Source organism: Berghia stephanieae, chromosome 10, assembly GCF_034508935.2.
Source record: "Berghia stephanieae isolate SIO BIC M18660-M18661 chromosome 10, UCSD_Bste_1.3, whole genome shotgun sequence".
Taxonomy (NCBI): Eukaryota; Metazoa; Mollusca; class Gastropoda; order Nudibranchia; family Aeolidiidae; genus Berghia; species Berghia stephanieae.
The window spans coordinates 38,119,602-38,144,457 of record NC_088369.1 but is presented as its reverse complement, the minus strand read 5'-3'; the positions used below and the strand labels follow the sequence as shown (position 1 = coordinate 38,144,457).

Genomic DNA, 24,856 nt, shown 5'->3' with positions numbered 1-24,856 from the left:
CGTCCTTTAAATATCGATCAAATTAAATGATCCTCATCTTGGCAAAAACTCTCAAACCTGCGAAGCGCATTGAGCAAACTGAAGGTACTCACTGATACTTGCACAGAGCGAAGCTGCGTGTCGTGTCAACTACCTCATTCCACATGAGTGAATGGGTAACATTGAACAGAGCACGGCCATGGCTGGAAGCATGAAAAAGTGGGGGCTGGCTGAGACTAGCTATGTACATGTGGATGCCCAGAGCAGACGATGGAGCACATCCTTAGAGAATGCCAGGATGGGCCCAGCTGCACTGACCATGACCTAAGAGTTTGCTCCCCAGATGCTGTGGAGTGGGTTCGGTGTTGGAGCGACAAGCTATGATGATGATGTGTCAACTATCTCAGACCAGACGAGTTAATGCCATTCCAACTATTTCTCATCATATCATTCTATTTTATTAAAGTAAATGTGCGGCTATGATGTGATCTAGTAGGACGATACTCGTCATAGGACCTTAATGTCCAGGGTTCAATCCCACTTTTAGCGACTCATAATTGAATCTTGGAGTGTGAAATGAGTACCAGGCGTCATGTCTCGTCCTATAATAATATATTAAGTGTTTCTGTTTGCTAGGGACCCTTTGTAAGACGTTTGAGCACGTCCAGTGGATATTACACTATAGAAATGCTCCAGTTTTTTGTTTGTATGATTTTTTTGTTTTGCTGTTTTGTTTTTTTTTGTTGTTTTTTTTTGGTTTATTGTTTTGTTTCTTTTGTTTTTTGTTTTTGTAAATTTTGTTTTGTTTTGTTTGGTAATTGTTAATCATTTTAAAATATGATTTCAGGCGTAGTGAAAATGAACACATTCAACAGTTTCGATGAAGCGCTGCTCTGGATCAAGTCTGGACAGCCTATGTACAGCCCTTGTCAGAGAATCAGGGGAAGGTTGGACAAAAAAGTCGTCTCTTTCGCAGCCAAAGTTGTCCGGGACAATATTGAATTTTGGCCGTTTAAGCCTGGACAAGTAAGTGATGAGGCTCAAATACTTTTGGAAATAGATTTTTTTAAAGATTCATAAAAATAGCTATTTTAGATTCATAAAATTCATCATCATCACCATCATCATCATCATCATCATCATCATCATCATCATCATCATCATCATCATCATCATCATCATCATCAGGGAGGTACTTACCGTGTCTTCTATCCCCTTATATCTGTTTTCCAACATGCTTTCTGTCTTTGTCTTGGTATGAGATTGCTTGGTTTTGTCCCGACCCTGGTCGGAGTCCTTGGCTGGGAGGACACAGTCATATGCATAGTTATTGTTTTGGGAGATGATATTTTTTCCTTGTAAATCATCTCTCTGTTATGTATTATTATATTTGTTATTTTTAATGTATAATGAAATGTAATCATTTGAGTGTATTCCTCTTTGTTGGATCTTGTGCTTGTGTCTGGGTGAGACATAGGTGATATCAGACTAAGTACATTGATGGTATGCTCTTGGAATCTACATCTGATCCCTATTTGTTCCCAATTCCCCTTTGTCTTACTCTCTCTCTCTCTCTCTCTCTTCTCTCTCTCTCTCTTCTCTCCTCTCTCTCTCTCTCTCTCTCTCTCTCTCTTGGGTGCTTTAATTGTAATTCTAGAACTTTCGACTATCCCATTTTCTTCCTTTTTACTGGCGCTGATAATATAACCTAAATGTGTTGCAAGCGCCGTAAAACCCTTAAAAACAACAAAACATATGTATGTATGCGTTTATGTGTCTATGTATGTATGTATGTATGTATGTATGTATGTATGTATGTATGTATGTATGTATGTATGTATGTATGTATGTATGTATGTATGCATGTTATGATATGTATTAGTATGTATGTATGTATGTATGTATGTATGTATGTATGTATGTATGTATGTATGTATGTATGTATGTATGTTGTATGTATGTTATGATGTATGTATGTATGTATGTATGTATGTATGTATGTATGTATGTATGTATGTATGTATGTATGTATGTATGTATGTTATGTATGTATGTATGTATGTATGTATGTATGTATGTATGTATGTATGTATGTATGTATGTATGTTTATGTATGTATGTATGTATGGTATGATGTATGATGTAGATGTTGTCATGTGTTGTTCCGATGAATGTATGTTGTATGCATGTTATGTATTTGTATCATTATGTGATGAGTCGATTCGAATCGTGTCAAGGTTTCTCCGATGAAAGTGTGCTTTGTTTATGTGGCTTCATTGTATCACATTGCCGTATGCAACTGAATCCGGTCGTGTGATAAATGTTTGTTGTGTTGTCATGCATTGAGGTATGCACTACCGATCGATGAAAGGATTCCTGTGCAGAGAGAGAGAGGGAGAGAGGCGAGAAGAGGAAGAGAGAGAGAGGAGAGAGGTTAGAGGAGGAAGGCAGTTCCAGTGTTGCCAGGTTGACGGATTTTCCGCCAAATCGGCTAGTTTTTAATCATCGCGTGGTGGGGGGAAAATGGCCTGGCGGATGACGGATTTTTGATGATTTGTAAACCGTTTAAAAAAGTAAAATCAAGTCTAATTATTTATTCTAACCCCCCCCCCCCCACACACACACACACATCAAGTGACTTTTAAGAGCATCTATTGCTATTTTGAGTGTACTGTTGGTCTCTATCTATATTACACAACCTAATTCAGATTAGCCGAAAGTGAAAACAATAATATCAGACAGTCTAACTCCGGCTCAAACAAAACCGATACTCCTAATCTTCATGCCTTTAAAAATTAGACAGTTGTAAATAGTTGAGCAGCTTTTAGTAACATAATTTTTATTCTGAGACAATACACTATTGTTGATTATAAGTGTTTTAAATCAAATGGCGGGGTTTGTTGGATTTTTTTGGCGGATTTTGGACAAATGTTGCAGGTGAAGTAGGATAAAGTTGGGCGATTTTGGCGGATTTCTGGCATAAAGTTGGCGGGAATTTTGCAAAGGCACCTGGCAATACTGCTTGCCTTACCACCAATTTTTGAGAAAAGAAAATATGAGATTGCTTCTAACTTGTAACAAGGAAGGAAACAGTCACTTTTAGCAGCCGACACAAATGGGTCAGAAAAAAACAAAAAACAAAAACAAAACAAATTTGAAAACTGATGTAATGTGAAGTACTAAGTTGTAGAAATAAAAATAATGCAAGATCAAACTCAATGTGTGATATGTAACCAATCGTCTCTTAACGTTGTCATGTCGGGGTGGACCGGGTGGTTAACATTATTATTATTATTATTATTATTATTATTATTATTATTATTATTATTATTATTATTATTATTATTATTATTATTTATTATTATTATGTTATTATTATTATTTATTATTATTATTATTATTATTATTATTATTATTATTATTTATTATTATTATTATTATTATTATTATTATTATTATTATTATTATTATTATTATTATTATTATATTATTATTATTATTATTATTATTATTATTATTATTATTATTATTATATTATTATTATTATTATTATTATTATTGTCGTTGTTTTTGTTATTGTTGTTGTTGTGTTATTACTACTACTACTACTACTCCTCCTCCTCCTCCTCCTACTACTACTACTACTCCTACTACTACTACTCCTCCTCCTACTACTACTACTACTACTAGTCCTCCTCCTCCTCCTCCTCCTTCTCCTCCTCCTCCTCCTACTACTACTACTACTACTACTACTACTACTACTACTACTACTACTACTACTACTACTACTCCTACTACTACTACTACTACTACTACTACTACTACTACTACTACTACTACTACTATTAACGGCAACGGTGTGCTGTAATAAATGATAAAACAATACAATTCAAATCAACAGACGATCTTACCACGAAAATAATAGATAATATTGACACTCGACAATAGTTGCGGTTTGAAATATGCTATATTTAGAAAAATGTGCAACAGTTTTTTTATTTATTTTATAAACACATATTATTATCACGGTGGCCTGTTGACGGACACTGCTATTAACTCAAGTGGTTTTATTGCTGTAAACTGTGGGTGTTAAACATTTGTGACCCTTCGTCTCAAAACGGTATTATGTCGGAACGAACCAGATGCTTAAAAGGTGAATTTAATGTTAAAACTGGTCAAAAATATAAATTGTTTCCCTCAGCACCCTAAAATATGGTATCCATTCTCCTCAATAAAACATACAAACTCAACACGAGTCTGATATTTTTGGCTATAAATTCAATTTTCAACATCTTAACCACCTCGACTTAATACCGTTTTGAGGCGAAGGGTCGCATTTTATCTTTACTAATGTCTTGTCTTTATTAATTATTATATATCATAATCATGAAATTGATTGTGGATGATTCATGATGTACTTTTACTACTTCTACTACTACAACTGCTACTACTACTACTACTACTACTACTACTACTACTACTACTACTACTACTACTACTACTACTAGTACTACTACTACTACTACTACTACTACTACTACTACTACTTACTACTACTACTATACTACTACTTACTACTACTTACTACTACTACTACTACTATACTACTACTACTACTACTACTACTTACTATACTACTACTACTACTATACTATACTACTACTACTACTACTACTACTATACTACTATACTACTACTACTACTACTACTACTACTACTACTACTACTACTACTATATACTACTACTACTACTACTATACTACTACTACTACTATATACTATACTACTACTACTATATACTAATACTACTACTACTATACTACTACTACTACTACTACTACTACTACTACTATCTTATATACTACTATACTACTACTACTACTACTACTACTACTACTACTACTACTACTACTCTACTTACTACTACTGCTGCTGCTGCTACTACTACTACTACTACTACTACTACTACTTACTACTACTACTACTACTACTACTACTACTACTACTACTACTACTATACTACTAACTACTATACTACTACTACTACTAACTACTACTACTACTACTACTATACTACTACTACTATACTATAACTACTACTATAACTACTACTACTACCACTACTTCTACTACTACTACTACTACTACTACTACTACTACTACTACTACTATAATTACTACTACTATAACTACTACTACTACCATTACTTCTACTACTACTACAAAATCTACACACTGTCCTCTCGAATAAGCTATATTATGCTATATGCAGTCACATAATCTGTTAGAATACGAGTTTTTAAAAAGCATCAAACAGATTATTTGTACTGAATGTAATCAAAACCAACTCCAAAATGGTCCCCTGAGAATGCAAAAAGCACTGATCATGGTTGAACACACGAATAAGCAGATAAGCATTAATATAATTGCAATAAACGTTGCTTTTTCACAGGTTCATTCCCCTGGTGACTGTTTCACGCTACCTACTGGACACTCATCTACCGTGTTGGCATTCGATATTGAGTGTGGAGATATCCAGGTATTGGTCACAAACCTGCGTTCCTCGGGTCATCTCCATACTAGAATCTTCCACCCTCTCCATTCGTGAGTATTGTATTATGTACAAACTTTTCGCAAAAAAAACCCGTAAGACCTATCACGTTAACTCTCTCCATGCCAGCTATTTTTAGAATTTCCCCGAAAATCCACACCCACCCAGCACAAAAATAGACTGGAAAAAAAGTAACAAGTGAGCTCTACAACACAGTGTTTAGTATGTATATCTGTAATCAATGCATTTCTTAAAATTTTGTGATGTACAAGAGAAATCAGAATGAGAAAATTGTCGGTTACATCGTAACGAATGTGACGATTTTCCTATGGGTGGTAAGGAGAGGGTTTATGAAGGAGTTAGTTTTTTACCGTGCCGAAATCAAAGAGAGAACGAAAGTGTGATTTGTTTCTTTAAAAAAAACCGGTTCCAATCTCATTGGAAGTGTAAAGCCAGTTGTCTTCCAAAGGACTTGATGCATTGAGAAAAGGGTTAAATTCAAAGCCTGTGTTTTAGTGTATCGTTGTTTTGAAAATACTGCCCCTTCCTACCTTTCGGAACTAATTGAAAGATATTCAAAACTCCGTCCCTTACGTTCGGCCAGTGATTCCACAAAACTAGTTGCCCCTCGAATACGGAAAAATGCTGGAATCAGATCCTTTTCTCATTTCGGACCCTCTGTTTGGAACGCCTTACGACAGAGCGTTCGTGAAAAAGAATCTTTGTCTATTTTTAAACGTCCGCTTAAAACATATGTTTCGATTTTAGCAGATGATAATATGAGATGCAAGATAGGTCTGGTTTGAATGTGTGTGTGTGTGTGTGTGTGTGTGTGTGTGTGTGTGTGTGTGTGTGTGTGTGTGAATGAGTATGTTTCAGCTAGGCGGCAGACCGCTTCGCCATTGACGGGACTGATTGGGACTCGACATAAGGATAATAGTGTGGCGCCCGGGATAGGGCTGCTATTCGGGCACCGGGTTTGGATCAAATTTAGTCACACACCGGGGCGAGCAGCTCATGTCGCTCTCTCGGCGCATAATTGAGTCCTTGGAAAAGACTCTTTACTCATATTCTCTCACCGTACTCAGATGTAAAGTGATTACCTGACAGTTAACAGCGTTGTCTCTATCCGAAAAATAATGCATGGAACTATCCCTTCAAATACCATATCGATGCTCACAGGCCCGGCTACCCAATCACTGCTGGGTTGACAGAGGGTTAGAAAAAAAAAAAAAAAAGATATATATATATATATTATATATATATATATATATATATATATATATACATATATATATATATATATTATATATATATATTATATATATATATATATATATATATTATATAATATATAATCTCAACATCATCCAGGGGTCGAATCGTGGCCTTCATAAAGTTATAGCCTGACACTGACCAAAAAATGACGTCAAAATGCCGGTCTTTTGCCACAAAAGAAAACAAATCGTGAGTTGTATTCAATAGTTCAACCAATGAAATCACTTGTTTCCATGATCTCTACTAACGACAACTCACAACGGTCGAATTCGGTCCCTTTGCCTATGAAGCGAGTGCTCTAGCAATTGAGTTATCGGGACCCAGTAATGTATTTCTACCAATATTAATTTAATCATTTCTGCTGGTTGGGGTTCCTGACTTCCCATAGTGGGCAGGGAGGCACTTACTGTGTCTTCTATCCCGCTATAATATCTGTTTTCCAACTTGCTTTCTGTCTTTGTCTTAGAATGAGATTTCTTGGTTTTGTCCTGGCCCTGACCGGATACCCTTGCTGAGAGGGAAACAGTCAAATGTAAAGTTAGTTTTGAGAGATATTTTTTTCCTTGTAAATCATCTCTCTGTTATGTAATATAGCATATTTTGTGTACATATTATATATGATTTGTAAACATTTGAGTGTATTTCTTTTAGTGGGGACCTGTGCTTATGACTGGATGAGACCTTTAGGTGATCTCAAACTAAGTACTTTGATAGTGTGCTCTTGGAATCTACATCTGTTTCCTATATGAACCAATTCCCCTTTGTCTTACTTTTTCTTGGTTGCTTTAATTGTAATTCTAGAACTTATTACTATCACATTTTCTTCCTTTTTACTGGCGCTGATATGACCTTAATGTGTTGCAAGCGCCGTAAAACCCTTAACCCTCTCCTTACCACCCATAGGAAAATCGTCACATTCGTTACGATACAACCAACATTTTTCTTATTCAAATTTCTCTTGTACGTCATAAAATTTAAAGAAAATGAACAGTGTGCTGTAGAGTATGTCTTGCTAAAGAAATTAAGTATCGGAAGAACTTTACGGCTGTTGTGTTTGAGTGATAAAAAATGTATGAATGTGTTAATTGGGTGTGAAGTTTTGGGGGGAAATGGCTGGTAAGGAGAGAGTTAAAAACAAACCAACAATCATTTCAGGAGTCATATCAAGCTGTCAAGCATCACCCTGGGGTCTCAGGCCAGTCTGACCGCCCCTGTGCCACAAAGTCTGTGCATGGTCAACGGGGATATACTCACTCCCGACACTGTGCTATTCCTCAAGATCAACGGACCCGATCGGGTGAGCAGGTTTCCACATAAATTAATGAAGAAATAAATGAATAAATTAATTACAATTAGATAGTATTGTCCATACAGACTATTTTTCAATTGCTTACAGCAAAGCCAATTATCATCTCTCATCCAGATACACAGGCACACGAACAGCCATTTATGAGCAAAGCATGAGTACATACGCAATAATCCTACCACCCCCTCCCCTTCCTCCCTCCCTCCCTCCCTCCCCCCCCCCCCCCCCCACACACACACATACACACACTCGCGCGTGCGCGCGTATACAGAAATACATACCTGCGAACTACTACAAAAAAAATCGTAAAATTACGAAAATTCGACCTCAATTTCAGAACTTCATTAACATTTCTAAGTCACTAAAACTTATTGAGACTGGAAATTGATTTCAAACTACACAAGTTTAAGGATTGTAAAGTGTTAGTTAATCATTGTGAATGTATAATGTTGTTGATCTATATAGGTACTTATAGCGACCATTATTTTTATCTCCTAAAAATACGAAGTTCAAGTAGGCAGTTCTGGTTATTTATTCATTTATTTATTTATTTGATTTTATTGCTTTGTTTATTTATTTATATAGTATGTATTTGTTTTTATTTATTATTGTTATTTATAAAAAATATTATCTGTTATTTATTTATCTGTATTTTATTTATTTATTTTTGTTTATTTATTTATGTATTTATGTATGTATTTATTTATGTATTTGTTTTCTTTTAGTGGCTATTTATTTAGCAGATACATGTAATGTTTTTGAATTTAGTTTACTTATTTTATGATTTGTTCATTTATTAAGATTATTTATTATTATTTATTATTTATTATATAATTATCTGTTTATTTATTTTTTGATATTATAATTATTATTGTTAATTAGTTATGTATTTATGTATGATTATTTATGATTGTTTATCTTTAAACAGTCGAGACAAAGGGAGATATTGCTGTGGATTCAGGGAGGGATGGAGAGCGAGGATGGACTTCGACGATGGATGGCATGTTTGGTGGCAATTTCCAATGATGACTGAAGGAGATCAGCTAGATATTATCCGGTAGGATGGAGGATGATGGATGATGATGATGGAGATGGATGGATAGATGAGATGGATGATGATGATGGATGGATGATAGGATAGATGGATGGATGGATGGTGATGGATGTGGATGGATGGATGGATGGATGGATGGATGGATGGATGGATGGATGGATGGATGGATGGATGGATGGATGGATGGATGGATGGATGGATGGATGGATGGATGGATGGATGGATGGATGGATGGATGGATGGATGGATGGATGGATGGATGGATGGATGGATGGATGGATGGATGGATGGATGGATGGATGGATGGATGGATGGATGGATGTGATGGATGGGATGGATGGATGGATGGATGGATGGATGGATGGATGGATGGATGGATGGATGATGATATATATATATATATATATATATATATATATATATAGAGAGTAGATGAGAGAGAGAGAGAGAGAGAGAGAGAGAGAGAGAGGGAGATAACATGAGCATTCATTTAGCGCAATATCCACTACTTCTTTGGACAACATGGGTGATTCCTGTTGACATCAGACATCCTGTTTCATGGATTATTCATATTCCTTCATGGAATGCCTAGGCGATAGTTATCTGATGGTTCCGTTAGGTTATGGGTTAAATCTACGGCGCTTGCAACACATTAACTCCCTCAACTCTAACACCGACTATACCCATAGTTTACCCGGGTTACTTTTACCCCATGCCTATTTATTACATCTTTATGAGACAAATTATAGGAGTAGTATCAAAGTTAATGGGTTTTTTTTTTTTTTTTTAGTTTATGCATGTTCATGATGGTTGAATAAAACTATCTATGTACATGCTCATTTTAAATATAATTTGCCAATTTTGAAAAGTAGCAAACATCTCTAAGATTGAGTGAGTTAAGGTCATAACAGCGCCAGTAAAATGGAAGAAAATGGGATAGTAAAAAGATCTAGAATTACAATTAAACCACCAAAGAAAAGGTAAGACAAAGGGGAATTTTAAACAATTCACTGCCCTACCCTGGAAAAGCACGTAGAAATATTTTTAAAATTTGGCCAGAAAACTCGTCCTTTAAATATCGATTGATTTAATTGACCCTCATCTCGGCAAAAACTCTCAAACTTGGGACGTCGCGATTGCTTCAGAAATTGATCTATATTATTTCTTTTTACACAGGAATGCCTCTAAATCAAAGGACATTATCAGGGAACAGTTTGATCGTCACAGATTCACATTGTGGGTTGAATTCTACAGAATCAGCTTCAGTATTCATCAGGCATGCGGTGAGCTATTTTACTTTTACTATTAGTGACACTAATAAATTACTATTGATAGTATGAAGTTGACGTCACTCAGGTCTTTGTTAATGTTTTTTTTTTGTTTTGTTTTTTTTTTTTTTTGTTTTTTTTTTTTTGTTGTTGTTGTTTTTGTTTATTTTTTGGTCCAATTCTCACTTAACTGAATTAACCAGACTATAAAAGTTCTTGGTTACACAGAGTTCTGTGTTTTGACCCGTTATACTTCCGGGTGGCAATGTTGTGAGTTTCTTAGCCAAGCGCACACTCTGTGTAACCATGACCTTTTATAGTCTGATTAATAGATAGAACGAAGATGACGTCACTCTGGTCTTTGTTATTGTTTTTTGCCATCTATGTTTATGGATGGCAAACTAAACTGCATTAACCAGACTATAAAAGTTCATGGTTACACACAGTTTTGTGTGTTGGTCCGTTATACTTCCGGACGGTATTGTTGTGAGCTTCTTAGCCAAGCGCACGTACCGAAAAGGAAGGTCTTGGGTTCGAGTTCGGCGCATAGTTAGTTGAGTCCTTGGTAAAGGGGCATTAACAGTGGTGTCTCTGTTGGGGAAAAATTGCCATTTCGCCAAATAAGCACCATATCTCTCCCTACACGTTAAGTGTTGCTGTTGGCTAGGGACTCCTTGTAAAGCACTTTGGGCACGTTTAGCGGATATTGCTCTTTATAAAAGCTCAATTTTTTTTCCTCTTCACATTTTAATCTGTCTACTTTTGTTCACAGACCTATCCTGGGACTGGTCCGACCCTTACGAGTGTGCGCTACCACCTTGTCCTCCAATAGATGTTCCTGAAGGCAGCACTCCCAACGCCGCAAGAATCAGACCGGGCGACAATCATCAGTCTTTAGATGTCTTAGACTTTTCACCACCGCCATGTATAACATTGCCACTCTCACCTAAGATCAACGACAACTGTAATAACAATAACAACAACAATGGTACCTGGAGCCCAGATCGCATGCAATCCTCAGTTTCTGTCGCCCCCGGAAATAGAAACAACAACACCACCAACAATAATAATAATAATCATAATCATAATAATACCTGGAACCCAGGTTGCATGCAATCTCCGGTTTCTGTCTCCGAAATAAATAGAAACAACAACAATAATTGTTTTCATAATGTGGAAAGTGTCAATGATTTTGACCCAATAAGATCACAATGTAGCGCTTTTGATTTGGTCCAAAATTCTTTCTTCAACAACATGGCAGGGACTCATACTTCTCCTCCTCCTCCTCCCCGTCCCCCTCGAATTCCCATACATGGGTTTCAAGTAACCCCGAATCAGGAGAATGATATTGGTTTTCCCAGACAAGAAAACTACTATAACGAACTCCTGAGGCGGTCACAAGTGAGTCAAGATCACAGCTATTTATCCGTCTTATCCCAAAATGGAGAATTCCCTGTAGCGCCAGACGATTATGCAGACTCATCGACTGATGATGATTGTTTCGAACATTTTCCAGCTTCAGCACCCATTCCTTGCTCCAAAAAAAGCGAAAAACCAATTAGGGAAGCAACAAGCCAGCCAAGCACATTCAAGAATATCAAAAATAAAATATCGACAAGTCTTGGCTTGAAAAAATCGCCCAAAAATAGTAGCGGTCAGTCTGAGTGCGTCGCAAGCGCTTTCATTAAAGCTGCATCTGCAGAATTCTGCAATCAAGGGTTCTTTGACAGTGATTTGGACCACTCTCCCAGTCCTGAGGACGAATTTTCCATTTTCAGAGCAGTGCACGGTCACAAGAGCGCTAATGGCAAACGCGGTAGAAGAGGAAGTTGTAGTAGCAACAAAAGCAACAATAACAGCCCACGCCTCGTGTTCGGAACCGACACCATCCGGGGCAGAAGTAGCACAAGCAGTAGTGACAGCGACCAATTCTTGCAATTTAATTTTGAGAACTACCGCGACAGCAGCGTCAGCAAAAGGGGAGAAGACATCAACACTGCTGCCAACAATCAGCTTACAACCTTCAAACCTGAGTCTGACGATAATGTTATTATCGGTAACATACAAAACCTATCGCCGACAAACTCTTCATCCTCCTCCAAAATTTTACATCTTAACAACAACAGTTTTATCTTGAACGATAAAGGCGTCGACAATAATGACGACAACAATTTTCATAGAAATCAACGTCCCAATAACAACAACAACAACAACAACAACAGAAGCAGCATCAGCAGCAGCAGCAGAGACGACGGTTGTCTTCAGAGAGGTCAAAGAGCTTCCTCCAATTCTACAGCAAAAGACTCAGGGTATGACGTGGAAATTGAAGAACGTTTATATGATTCTTGTAATAATGGGAGCAATGATGGGACCCGAAGGTACCGGATTAGCTCCTTCAAATCGGATGAAAGTTATCACCAGACTATTCCAAAGCGTTTGGTATGAATGCCTCTTTACACCTACAGCAAAATCGTCACATTTGTTCCGACACAATATATACACTTTTTCTAATTCAGATTTATTTTGTACATCACAATGATCTTTGTTTGATTAATAAGAACATAAAGTTGTTTTGTAGAGAAATTGTTTGAGTTTAAAAAATCAATTTTTCTTCTGGGTAAGCCTGCCATTTTGGGAAAATTAACTGAAAATGGTCGGTAAGGAGAGGGTATGTATGTGTGTATGCGTAGCCATCTTGATGTTATAGCCCGACACTGAAATCCAAAAGGACTGGCATTTTGACGTCACTATTTGGTTTTTGCACCGCCTAGTGAGTTGTCGTTAGTAGAGCTCATGGAAACAAGTTATTTCATTGATTGAACTATTGAATACAACTCACGATTTGTTTTCTTTTGTGGCAAAAGACTAGCATTTTGACGTCATTTTATGGTCAGTGTCAGGCCATAACTTTACGAAGGCCACGGTATATGTATGTATATTTGTACATAGTATATTGCACTTGCTTCATTGGTACGATAATTTGCTTCATTCATTATGTCAGTTGTTATACCCGAAAAGCTGCAAGATCTGTAATTATCCTCATATCCGTAGATTTGGGGGTTGAGAAGTGGGGGGGGGGGGTCCCGATAGCTCAGTTGGTAGAGCACTCTCTCCACAAGCAAAGGGACCAAAATTGATCAAATGTACAATTAATTATAGTTTTGGGAGATGATGTTTTTTTCTCTTGTAAATCATCTCTTTGTTATGTACGGATATGTTTTTATTTTGAATTTATAGTGTGACCTGTAAGCATTTGAGTGTGTTTCTCTTAGGAGATCATTCTTTCTTCATATTGCCCAGGTTGTGTCCCTCTGGTACTTTTGTAAATGTGACCCATTGTCTCAATACCCTGCCTGATGGGGAAACAGTCAAATGCATTGTTATTGTTTTGGGAGATGATATATTTTTCGTTGTAAATCATCTCTCCGTTATGTATTATTAAATTTGTTACTTTTGTATTATCTATAATGTAAGCATTTGAGTATATTCCTCTTTGTTGGGTTTTGTGATTGTGTCCGGATGAGACTTATAGGTGATCTCAAATTAAGTACATTGGTTATATGCTCTTGAAATCTACATCTGATCCCTATTTGTTCCAAGTTCCCCTTTGTCTTACTTTCTCTTGGGTGCTTTTATTGTAATTCTAGAACTTTTTACTATCCCATTTTCTTCCTTTTTACTGGCGCTGATATAACCTAAATGTGTTGCAAGCGCCGTAAAACCCTTAAAAACAAAAACAAACAAAAACATAAGCATGGTTGACAGGGACTTGTCATCTATGAGATTTACGTATGATTCATTTTTTAAAATTTATTCTGTAAAATATGTACAATTTTGATTTAGATTATGAACAGTGTTCAAATCTCTTCAATATCCTTTAATGATTTTTTTTTTTACTTTACATTGTCAAAAGGATTTAATTTTTACATTACCGTATATGATTTGGAGAATGATTGGTAAATGTTGAAAAGAAAAAAAAAGCCTTTTGGAACCAATTTAAAATAATTTTTGACAGAGAACTAATTTTCTGTGTCTTTAATAAGACAATTTTCTGTTCAATTATGCACAATAATTGTACAATAATGCTTTATTCAATAATTGATAAATTTCAATAACTTCAACTGTCTATAATTGTTATTGTCGACTCTACGTTGCCGTATGGATATATATATATTTTCAATTACAATCAAAGCTGTGTGAAAACGGTCTGTAAATAATCCAGATATGTATTTGAGACGCTGTAATTATGTGCTATTTGTATAAGGCATTTAAAGGAGAAGTCCTTTATCCAGCCTGATATGAGATAATGTAAATAAGATATCATTATTATCATCATCATCATCATCGTCATCAAAATTATTATTATTATTATTATTATTATTATTATTATTTATTAATAATAATTAATAATAATAATAATAATAATAATAATAATAATAATAATAATAATAATAATAATATAATATAAAAATAATAATAATAATATCATCTTAAAAAGTCAGTCTTTGATTTCTAGACCTTCAATTGTCCACATTGAAATTATACAATATAATAGGAAACCATGTTTACGTCAATGAATATCTCATATTTATCTCATTGTTACAGTACAATCTGCATAAACTCAACACTCTTAAAGTCAACTTCTGCTTAAATTCAACACCACTCATTGGTCTGATAGTTTCTAATGTTGTATAACTCAGTGTGTTCCATTGACAATGGATAAAGTCAACCTTACTTAAAGTAACTTCTGCTTAAATTCAACACTAGTTATTGGTCTGATAGTTTCTAATGTTCTATATCTCAGTGTGTTCCATTGACAATGGATAGAGCCAACCTTGCTTAAAGTCAACCAAATCTTTCGGTCCGGCAGTGTTGAGGCTGTCAGAAGTCCACTGTACGTGTATTTACTGAATTGAACATTCTTGATATTTATGTGTGTTTATCTAGTTATTGTGGGGTCATTGACTTCTCTTGGTGGGTGGAGAGGTCAATATTCCCGTGTTATGGATGGAGATTGTTGAGATTTTTTTCTTGGACTTTTTGAAAAGTTAAAAATCATTAGTGTGTGTGTGTGTGTGTTGTGTGTGTGTGTTGCGTGTATGTGTTGGGTGTTTGTGTGTGTGTTGGGTGTTAGTGTGTGTGTGTGTGTGATGGGTGTGTGTGTGTTGGGTGTGTGTGTTAGGTGTTTGTGTGTGTGTTTTGTTAGTGTGTGTGTTATTTGTGTGTGTGTGTGTGTGTGTGTGTGTGCGTTGGATATGTGTGACCGATTGTATGAATCATATGTGCAGTTACCTACTAACTAGTCTGATAGTCCTCATTGTTATAGTCTCACTGCTGTAATGAAAACAAACTCAAAATGGTATCGAGTATATTGGATTTTTATAGAAGTCCATAATACTTCAACAGTCGTGACGTCACTTCCCTCGTAATGACGCATAGAAACTTAGCAACTGGTTCTAAACAATGGCGGGCGCCCTTATGAAATACTTCTCCGACGAGCATAAAAGTGTATCCAGAGGAGAAAATTTTATTATAAATCTGATCATGATTTGACTTTTAAACATTCTGAGCACATGACATGTGAAAAAGTTCTAGCCATCATGAAGAATAAAAAGTACCGATTTTCTATGTTTAGAACCAAGCTGCTCGTTGCTGGGCGGCGGACGTGACATCAGACTATTGAATCCTATTGAGGTCGCTGTCAGAATTGTAATGTACACATTATCATCATTGTATGAATCCAATTCTATTTGCCACTAATATTTATATTCTGTACATTCATTATGTAAATATTTGTATTTTTATGCCCTATTTGATCATTACACCGAGATTCGAAAGTACACACAACATTTTTAAACCTTGAAAACTTGCATAATGTGTACTAGAAATTTCTTCACAGTTTGATTTGTATATAATATAGATCATAAATAAAATGTCCACAAAACATTTGGATTGCTTTTGATCATATTTTGTGATTTCTTTCCTATTAGATTTATTATCTTATTGTCCTGGGGGGGGGGGGTGGTTCCTGATGCCCATAGTGGGCAGTGAGGCACTTACTGTGTCTTCTATCCCCCTATATCTGTTTTTTAACATGCTTTCTGTCTTTGTCTTGGAATGAGATTACTTAGTTTTGTCCTGATCCTGGCCAGAGTCCTTGGCTGGGAGGGAAACAGTCGAATGTATAGTTATAGTTTTTGGAGATGATATTTTTTTCCTTGTAAATCATGTCTCTCGTGTAATGTTATTTTAAAAATTCTTAACATATGATTTGTAAACATTTGAGTGTGTTCCTTTTAGTGGGGACTTGTGTTGGTGTCTGGTTGAGACTTTTAGGTGATCTCAAACTAAGTATACTGATAGTCTGCTCTTGGAATCTACATCTGTTCCCTATTTGTGCCATTCCCCTTTGTCATACTTTTTCTTGACTGCTTTAATTTTAAATCTATAATCTCTTAACTATTCCGTTTTCTTCTTTTTTTTTTACTGGCGCTGATATGACCTAAATGTGTCGCAAACGCCGTAAAACCCTTAAATACAAAACAAAACATCAGACTAGCAATATACACACATAGCATGAATACAATTCTAATTACCACTAATATTTATGTTCTGGACATACATAATGTAAATATTGTATTTTTCTACCCTATTTGCTCATTACACCGAAATTCGAAAGTACACGCAACATTTTTAAACCTTGAAAACTTGCATAATGTGTACTAGAAATTTCTTCACAGTTTGATTTGTATATAATATAGATCATAAATAAAATGTCCACAAAACATTTGGATTGCTTATGTTCATATTTTATGATTTCTTTCCTGTTAGATTTATTATCTTATTGTCCTGGGTGGGATTCCTGATCCCCATAGTGGGCAGTGAGGCACTTACTGTGTCTTCTATCCCCCTATATCTGTTTTTCAACATGCTTTCTGTCTTTGTCTCGGAATGAGATTACTTAGTTTTGTCCTGATCCTCGCTAGAGTCCTTGGCTGGAGGGAAACAGTCGAAAGTATAGTTATAGTTTTTGGAGATGATATTTTTTCCCTGGTAGATCATGTCTCTCATGTAATGTTTTTTTTTTATTCTTAACATATGATTTGTAAACATTTGAGTGTGTTCCTCGTAGTGGGGACTTGTGTTGGTGTCTGGTTGAGACTTAGGTGATCTCAAAATAAGTACACTGATAGTCTGCTCTTGGAATCTACATCTGTTCCCTATTTGTGCCATTCCCCTTTGTCATACTTTCTGGCTGCTTTAATTTTGAATCTATAATCTCTTAACTATTCCGTTTTCTTCTTCTTTTTTTTTTTTTTAACTGGCGCTTATATGACCTAAATGTGTCGCAAACGACGTAAACCCCATAAATACAAAACAAAACATCAGACTAGTAATATACACACATAGCATGAATCCAATTCTATTTGCCACTAATATTTATGTTCTATACATACATAATGTAAATATTTGTATTTTTCTGCTCTATTTGCTCATAACACCGAAATTCGAAAGTACACGCAACATTTTTAAACCTTGAAAACTTGCATAATGTGTACTAGAAATTTCTTCACAGTTTGATTTGTATATAATATAGATCATAAATAAAATGTCCACAAAACATTTGGATTGCTTATGTTCATATTTTGTGATTTTTTTTCCTGTTAGATTTATTATCTTACTGTCCTGGGTGGGGTTCCTGATCCCCATAGTGGGCAGTGAGGCACTTACTGTGTCTTCATCTCCTATATCTGTTTTCCATTTGCTTTCTGTCTTTGACTTGGAATGAGATTTCTTGGTTTTGTCCTGGCCCTGGCCGGATACCCTCGCAGGGAGGGAAGCAGTCATGTGTATAGTTTTGGGAGATGATATTTTCTGTCTTGTAAATCATTTCTCTTACATATATTATTATGATTTGTAAACTTTTGAGTATGTTCCTCTTAGTGGGGACCTGTACTTGTATCAGAATGACAATAGAGAATAAAAATTTTTCGCGGCGGTGGTGGGGTTCGAACCTGCGACCTTATTGGTACGACAACTCCGCCTGGCAGGTGAGAGCGTGGCTCTACCGTGTGAGCTATCCACGAACACAAAAATATTCGTTTCAAACCCAAAGTCATTACTAGATCCCTCTCTCACCCACTTCTTGAGACCGCCGATTCGTTCGTACACCACCATCGCGAATAATTTTGACCAGCAGTTAAGCTTAATAGCCAATATTCTCAACACAAACATATAACATAGAAACGATTGAGACATTGAGTATGCTCCGGTGTATGGGGTGAATTTTTAATTCAGAAAAGTGAGTGGAGCAGGCACTTATGTTGGTAACAACAAGATATGAAGTGAATAGAAAAGTGCCAGAAGACAATAGAGAATAAAAATTTTTCGCGGCGGTGGTGGGGTTCGAACCTGCGACCTTATTGGTACGACAACTCCGCCTGGCAGGTGAGAGCGTGGCTCTACCGTGTGAGCTATCCACGAACACAAAAATATTCGTTTCAAACCCAAAGTCATTACTAGATCCCTCTCTCACCCACTTCTTGAGACCGCCGATTCGTTCGTACACCACCATCGCGAATAATTTTGACCAGCAGTTAAGCTTAATAGCCAATATTCTCAACACAAACAATAACATAGAAACGATTGAGACATTGAGTATGCTCCGGTGTATGGGGTGAATTTTTAATTCAGAAAAGTGAGTGGAGCAGGCACTTATGTTGGTAACAACAAGATATGAAGTGAATAGAAAAGTGCCAGAAGACAATAGAGAATAAAAATTTTTCGCGGCGGTGGTGGGGTTCGAACCTGCGACCTTATTGGTACGACAACTCCGCCTGGCAGGTGAGAGCGTGGCTCTACCGTGTGAGCTATCCACGAACACAAAAATATTCGTTTCAAACCCAAAGTCATTACTAGATCCCTCTCTCACCCACTTCTTGAGACCGCCGATTCGTTCGTACACCACCATCGCGAATAATTTTGACCAGCAGTTAAGCTTAATAGCCAATATTCTCAACACAAACATATAACATAGAAACGATTGAGACATTGAGTATGCTCCGGTGTATGGGGTGAATTTTTAATTCAGAAAAGTGAGTGGAGCAGGCACTTATGTTGGTAACAACAAGATATGAAGTGAATAGAAAAGTGCCAGAAGACAATAGAGAATAAAAATTTTTCGCGGCGGTGGTGGGGTTCGAACCTGCGACCTTATTGGTACGACAACTCCGCCTGGCAGGTGAGAGCGTGGCTCTACCGTGTGAGCTATCCACGAACACAAAAATATTCGTTTCAAACCCAAAGTCATTACTAGATCCCTCTCTCACCCACTTCTTGAGACCGCCGATTCGTTCGTACACCACCATCGCGAATAATTTTGACCAGCAGTTAAGCTTAATAGCCAATATTCTCAACACAAACATATAACATAGAAACGATTGAGACATTGAGTATGCTCCGGTGTATGGGGTGAATTTTTAATTCAGAAAAGTGAGTGGAGCAGGCACTTATGTTGGTAACAACAAGATATGAAGTGAATAGAAAAGTGCCAGAAGACAATAGAGAATAAAAATTTTTTTTTTATTCTCTATTGTCTTCTGGCACTTTTCTATTCACTTCATATCTTGTTGTTACCAACATAAGTGCCTGCTCCACTCACTTTTCTGAATTAAAAATTCACCCCATACACCGGAGCATACTCAATGTCTCAATCGTTTCTATGTTTATGTTTGTGTTGAGAATATTGGCTATTAAGCTTAACTGCTGGTCAAAATTATTCGCGATGGTGGTGTACGAACGAATCGGCGGTCTCAAGAAGTGGGTGAGAGAGGGATCTAGTAATGACTTTGGGTTTGAAACGAATATTTTTGTGTTCGTGGATAGCTCACACGGTAGAGCCACGCTCTCACCTGCCAGGCGGAGTTGTCGTACCAATAAGGTCGCAGGTTCGAACCCCACCACCGCCGCGAAAAATTTTTATTCTCTATTGTCTTCTGGCACTTTTCTATTCACTTCATATCTTGTTGTTACCAACATAAGTGCCTGCTCCACTCACTTTTCTGAATTAAAAATTCACCCATACACCGGAGCATACTCAATGTCTCAATCGTTTCTATGTTATATGTTTGTGTTGAGAATATTGGCTATTAAGCTTAACTGCTGGTCAAAATTATTCGCGATGGTGGTGTACGAACGAATCGGCGGTCTCAAGAAGTGGGTGAGAGAGGGATCTAGTAATGACTTTGGGTTTGAAACGAATATTTTTGTGTTCGTGGATAGCTCACACGGTAGAGCCACGCTCTCACCTGCCAGGCGGAGTTGTCGTACCAATAAGGTCGCAGGTTCGAACCCCACCACCGCCGCGAAAAATTTTTATTCTCTATTGTCTTCTGGCACTTTTCTATTCACTTCATATCTTGTTGTATCAGAATGAGGCATTTATGTTGTTTCAAACTAAGTACACTGATAGTGTGTTCTTGGAATCTACATCTGTTCCCTCTTTGAACTAAATCCCCCTTTGTCTTCCTTTTTTTCTTGGGTTCTTTAATTGTAATTCTAGAACTTTTTACCATCCCATTTTCTTCCTTTTTACTGACGCCGATATGACCTAAATGTGTCGCAAGCGCCGTCAAATCCTTGAAGACAAAACAAACTTATCTTATTGTCTTTCTCTTTCCCAGGATGGGGGGGGGGGGGGGGGGGGGGGGGGTTGGATTGACCCAAGGGGGGAGGGGGGGGAGGGTTGGATTGACGCACGACCCTCACAACAATTTAGATCCGGAGAAGTCCTTTGCTCTGCCTCCAGTCGTAGCCTTCGTTTACTTTTTTTAAATAATAAAATAGAGCATTTATATAGCGCAATATCCACTAAACGTGCCCAAAGAGCTATACAGGGGGTCCCTGGCCAACAGCACCATTTAACATGTAGGACGGGACATGACGCCAGTTAGACGATATTACAATTGTTTTTTTTTTCCGGAAAGAGACAACGCTATTAACGGACCCAGGGTGAAAAAGGCAATGATGATGATGATGACTCATTTTACACATGAATATGGTGAGAGAAAGTGAATAAAGAGCCTTTTCCAAGGGCCCAACTATGTGCCGAGCGAGGCTCGAACCCAGGACCTTCCTGTCCGAAAGCGAGTGTCATACCACTAGACCACATAGCCGTTTACTTAAAGTATTTTAAGCAGTATCAAGCCATAGCTGACACTTGATAAAAATCAAAGCACAATTATTCCTCACCGTTTTCATCTTCTAACGTGAAAGGCAGGCTCCATCTTCGTTCTGAATAGGCTTCAACAATCGTGACGTCACTTCGCTCATAATGACGCATACTTAGTAACTGTTTCTAAACTGGACCATGGCGGACGCCCTGATGAAATATTTCTCCGACGAGCATAAAAGTGTGTCCATAGGAGAAAAACATTATACATCTGATCATGTTTTGACTTTTATACATTCTGATCACATGACATGTGAAAACGTTCTAGCCAGCATGAAGAATAAAAAGTACTGATTCTCTTTGTTTAGAACCAAGCTGCTGGTTGCTGGGCGGACTTGACATCAGACTATTGAATCTTATTTCCTGATAGCTCAGTTGGTAAAACACTCGCTTCACACGCAAAGAGACCAAGATCAATCAGTGCAGTCGGGTTTTCTGACCCTCCCCTCCACGGGCCCAATGGCTTTGAAGGACGACTACAGTTGTAATGAGATCTATGCACGATATCCATTAAACGTGCTCCATTATTTGTTGACATTCTATCTATTTTCCTTGGCTATAGATAGTATGCAGATGACGTCACTCAGGCCTTTGTTATTGTTTTTGCCATCCGCGTTTGTGAGTTGTTCTCATTAAACTGTATTAACCAGACTATAAAAGTTCATGGTTACACAGAGTTTGTGTGTTGGTCCGTTATACTTCCGGATGGCAATGTTGTGAACTCCTTGGCCAAGCGCATTCTATTTATAGATAGTATGAGCTTGGCTAAGAAGCTCATACTTGCCATCCGGAAGTAACACGGACCAACACACAAAACTATGTGTATCAATGAACGTTTATAGTCAAGTTAATACAGTTCAGTGAGCATTGCTCTTAAACGCGGATGGCAAAAAACAATAACAAAGACTCGAGTGACGTCATCTTCGAACTATCTATAGATAGTATGCGCTTGGCTAAGAAGCTCACAGCATTGCCATCCGAAAGTATAACGGACCCACACACAAAACTCGGTGTAACCATGAACTTTTATAGTCTGGATCATACAGTTAAAAGTGAGAATTACTCATAAACGTGGATGGCAAAAAAAAAAAACCAAAACAAAACAAAATCATTAAAAAAAAATACAATTAACAACAACCACTGAGTGAACGTCAACTATCGTTTTCTATCTATACACAACTCACGGGTGAGTATATTTTCTTCTTCTTTTTTTTTTCTCTAACCTGGGGAATGAGAATATCTAACATATGTCGTCTTTGTTCCCTAGTTTAACATTTTATATATATATTATACTATTATATATTTATAATTATATATATATATATATATATATATATATATATATATATATATATATATATTAATTAATTTTTTTTTTATTTAAAAATGTATTTCCATTTTCTTCTTATTTATTTATCTATTTTTGCGGCTATGCGGTCTTTTGGTATGACACTCGCTTTCGGATAGGAATGTCCTGGGTTCGAGCCTCGCTCGCTCGGCGCATAGTTAAATTCTTGAAAAAGGCTCGTTACTTTACTGACATTCTCGCAACGTACTCAAGTTTAAAATGAGTACCTGGTCGTTAACAGCTTTGTCTCTTTTTGAAAAATTGTAATATCGGCCAACAGGCGTCATTTCACGTCATGTAGGTATGTTAAAGTGTTGCCGTTGGTCAGGGACCCCTTGTAAAGCTTTGAGCACGTTTTAGTGGATATTGTAGGTACTATATAAATTCCAAGCTTGTTTTTTTTTTAATTTATTGGGTTTTTTGTTTTTTGTTTTTTGTTTGTTTGTTTGTTTTTTTTGGTTTTTTTTTGACTATTTTTTTTTTTTTTGATTTATAATATTTATTTTTTTATAATGTGTCCCTTTATTTATTTATTAATTTTTCTATTTATTATTTTTCGTTGCAGTCTTCCTTCTTTACTCTTCCTTTTTATTTATTTATTTATATTCATTATATTTTTTTCTTTTTATTATCTTTCTATTTATTTCTTTTTCGCCCGTAGGTTAATTTGAATAATAATTTGGCGGCTAAGTAATAGTTTGGCATTGAATTTTTTCCTGACCATTTGGAATTTTTGCACTTTGCATGCTTTGCATTGAACGGCGATCACGAACCAACCGTTAAAAAACGAGAAGTGAGACTAGTGATTGCCTCTATCCGATATTTTAAAATATCGGGTATGTTTAAGTACTTGAACTAAAATCTAGACGAATATGCACCTCATTCGAATGCATACTAATCCGGATAGAAGCATATATTTTTTTTCTCTCGGTTTTAGCACACTCGATGAACTTCATTATGCTTACTTGTTCCTTCAGCGGGACGAATTTCCATTTCATACCGTAAATATCCACTGTTAAGCCCCTTTTTTTTTTCTAATGGCCGACACTTCTGAAGAGGAAGCAAGTACTACCCCTAAAAAAAAAAGACAAAAAAACCCACAAATATTTAAAATAAAAATAGAGCTTTTATATAGCGCAATATCCACTAAACAAGCTTCTTCATTGTTTTTATACGTTTCTCCCTTTTTAACATTTTTTATCTCTGAGACCCTTGCAGTGTGTAATATCCAATATATTGTTAGTTATGTTTAAAGGGCATTAAAGGAACACTTGGTCCATTTTAAAACCTTCAAGCGACTGAAGCAGGTAAAATGCATTCACTCACTTGAACCATCATGCCAACGCCCTCTTTTAGTTATTCCATTGCTATAATCCTAAGTATGCCTATATGATATTTGTCAATTGCTTTGCATTGAAAATATTAAGTGTTGCAAGAAAGTTATCGCTAAGTTTTTTTTAAAAAGTTTAAAAAAATAGCTTTTATATATATGTGTGATTTACAAAGGTCCCTAGCCAACAGCAACACTGAACATGTAGGACCATATATGACGCCTGTTAGGTAATATTGCAATTTTTCGGACAGCCAAAACTGTTAACGACCAGGTAATCAAATCAGTGAATTAAAAGTGCGTCTATAGTTTCCACTCAACCCGCTTAATTTGATTTAAAAAAAAATAGGAATTGTTCTAAAATTGGAAATGCAGTCTTAATTGTGGAGTCAGGATTCCACCGAAGCCTGGGACAGGCATGGGACTTGAGGATGAAGTCTTAAGAGTTTGAATAATGGGTCCCCCATTCTCGGGTAAAATCGACGTGTACTTATTTGTACGTCTGATAACCG

At 36.6% G+C, this 24,856-nt stretch overlaps 1 protein-coding gene across 6 annotated transcripts in view; it reads left to right on the top strand.

Moving 5' to 3' along the window:
• Positions 1 to 14,416, top strand: part of LOC144981088 (uncharacterized) — a 33,051-nt gene extending 18,635 nt beyond the window's left edge. For 2 of the 6 annotated variants that reach the window (XR_013647004.1, XR_013647003.1), the window contains 6 exons: positions 827 to 1,005; positions 5,432 to 5,583; positions 7,964 to 8,105; positions 9,043 to 9,171; positions 10,345 to 10,451; positions 11,209 to 12,045. Coding sequence is in view for 4 of the 6 variants with exons in the window: in XM_078929210.1 (XP_078785336.1) it covers positions 9,095 to 9,171; positions 10,345 to 10,451; positions 11,209 to 12,881 (1,857 nt within the window). In the remaining 2 variants the exon portion in view is untranslated. Of the gene's footprint in view, positions 1 to 826; positions 1,006 to 5,431; positions 5,584 to 7,963; positions 8,106 to 9,042; positions 9,172 to 10,047; positions 10,149 to 10,344; positions 10,452 to 11,208 lie in introns of those variants that run through there. The other 4 variants (XM_078929211.1, XM_078929212.1, XM_078929210.1 and 1 more) reach the window with 3 other exon arrangements.
• The last annotated feature ends 10,440 nt before the right edge of the window (positions 14,417 to 24,856 follow it).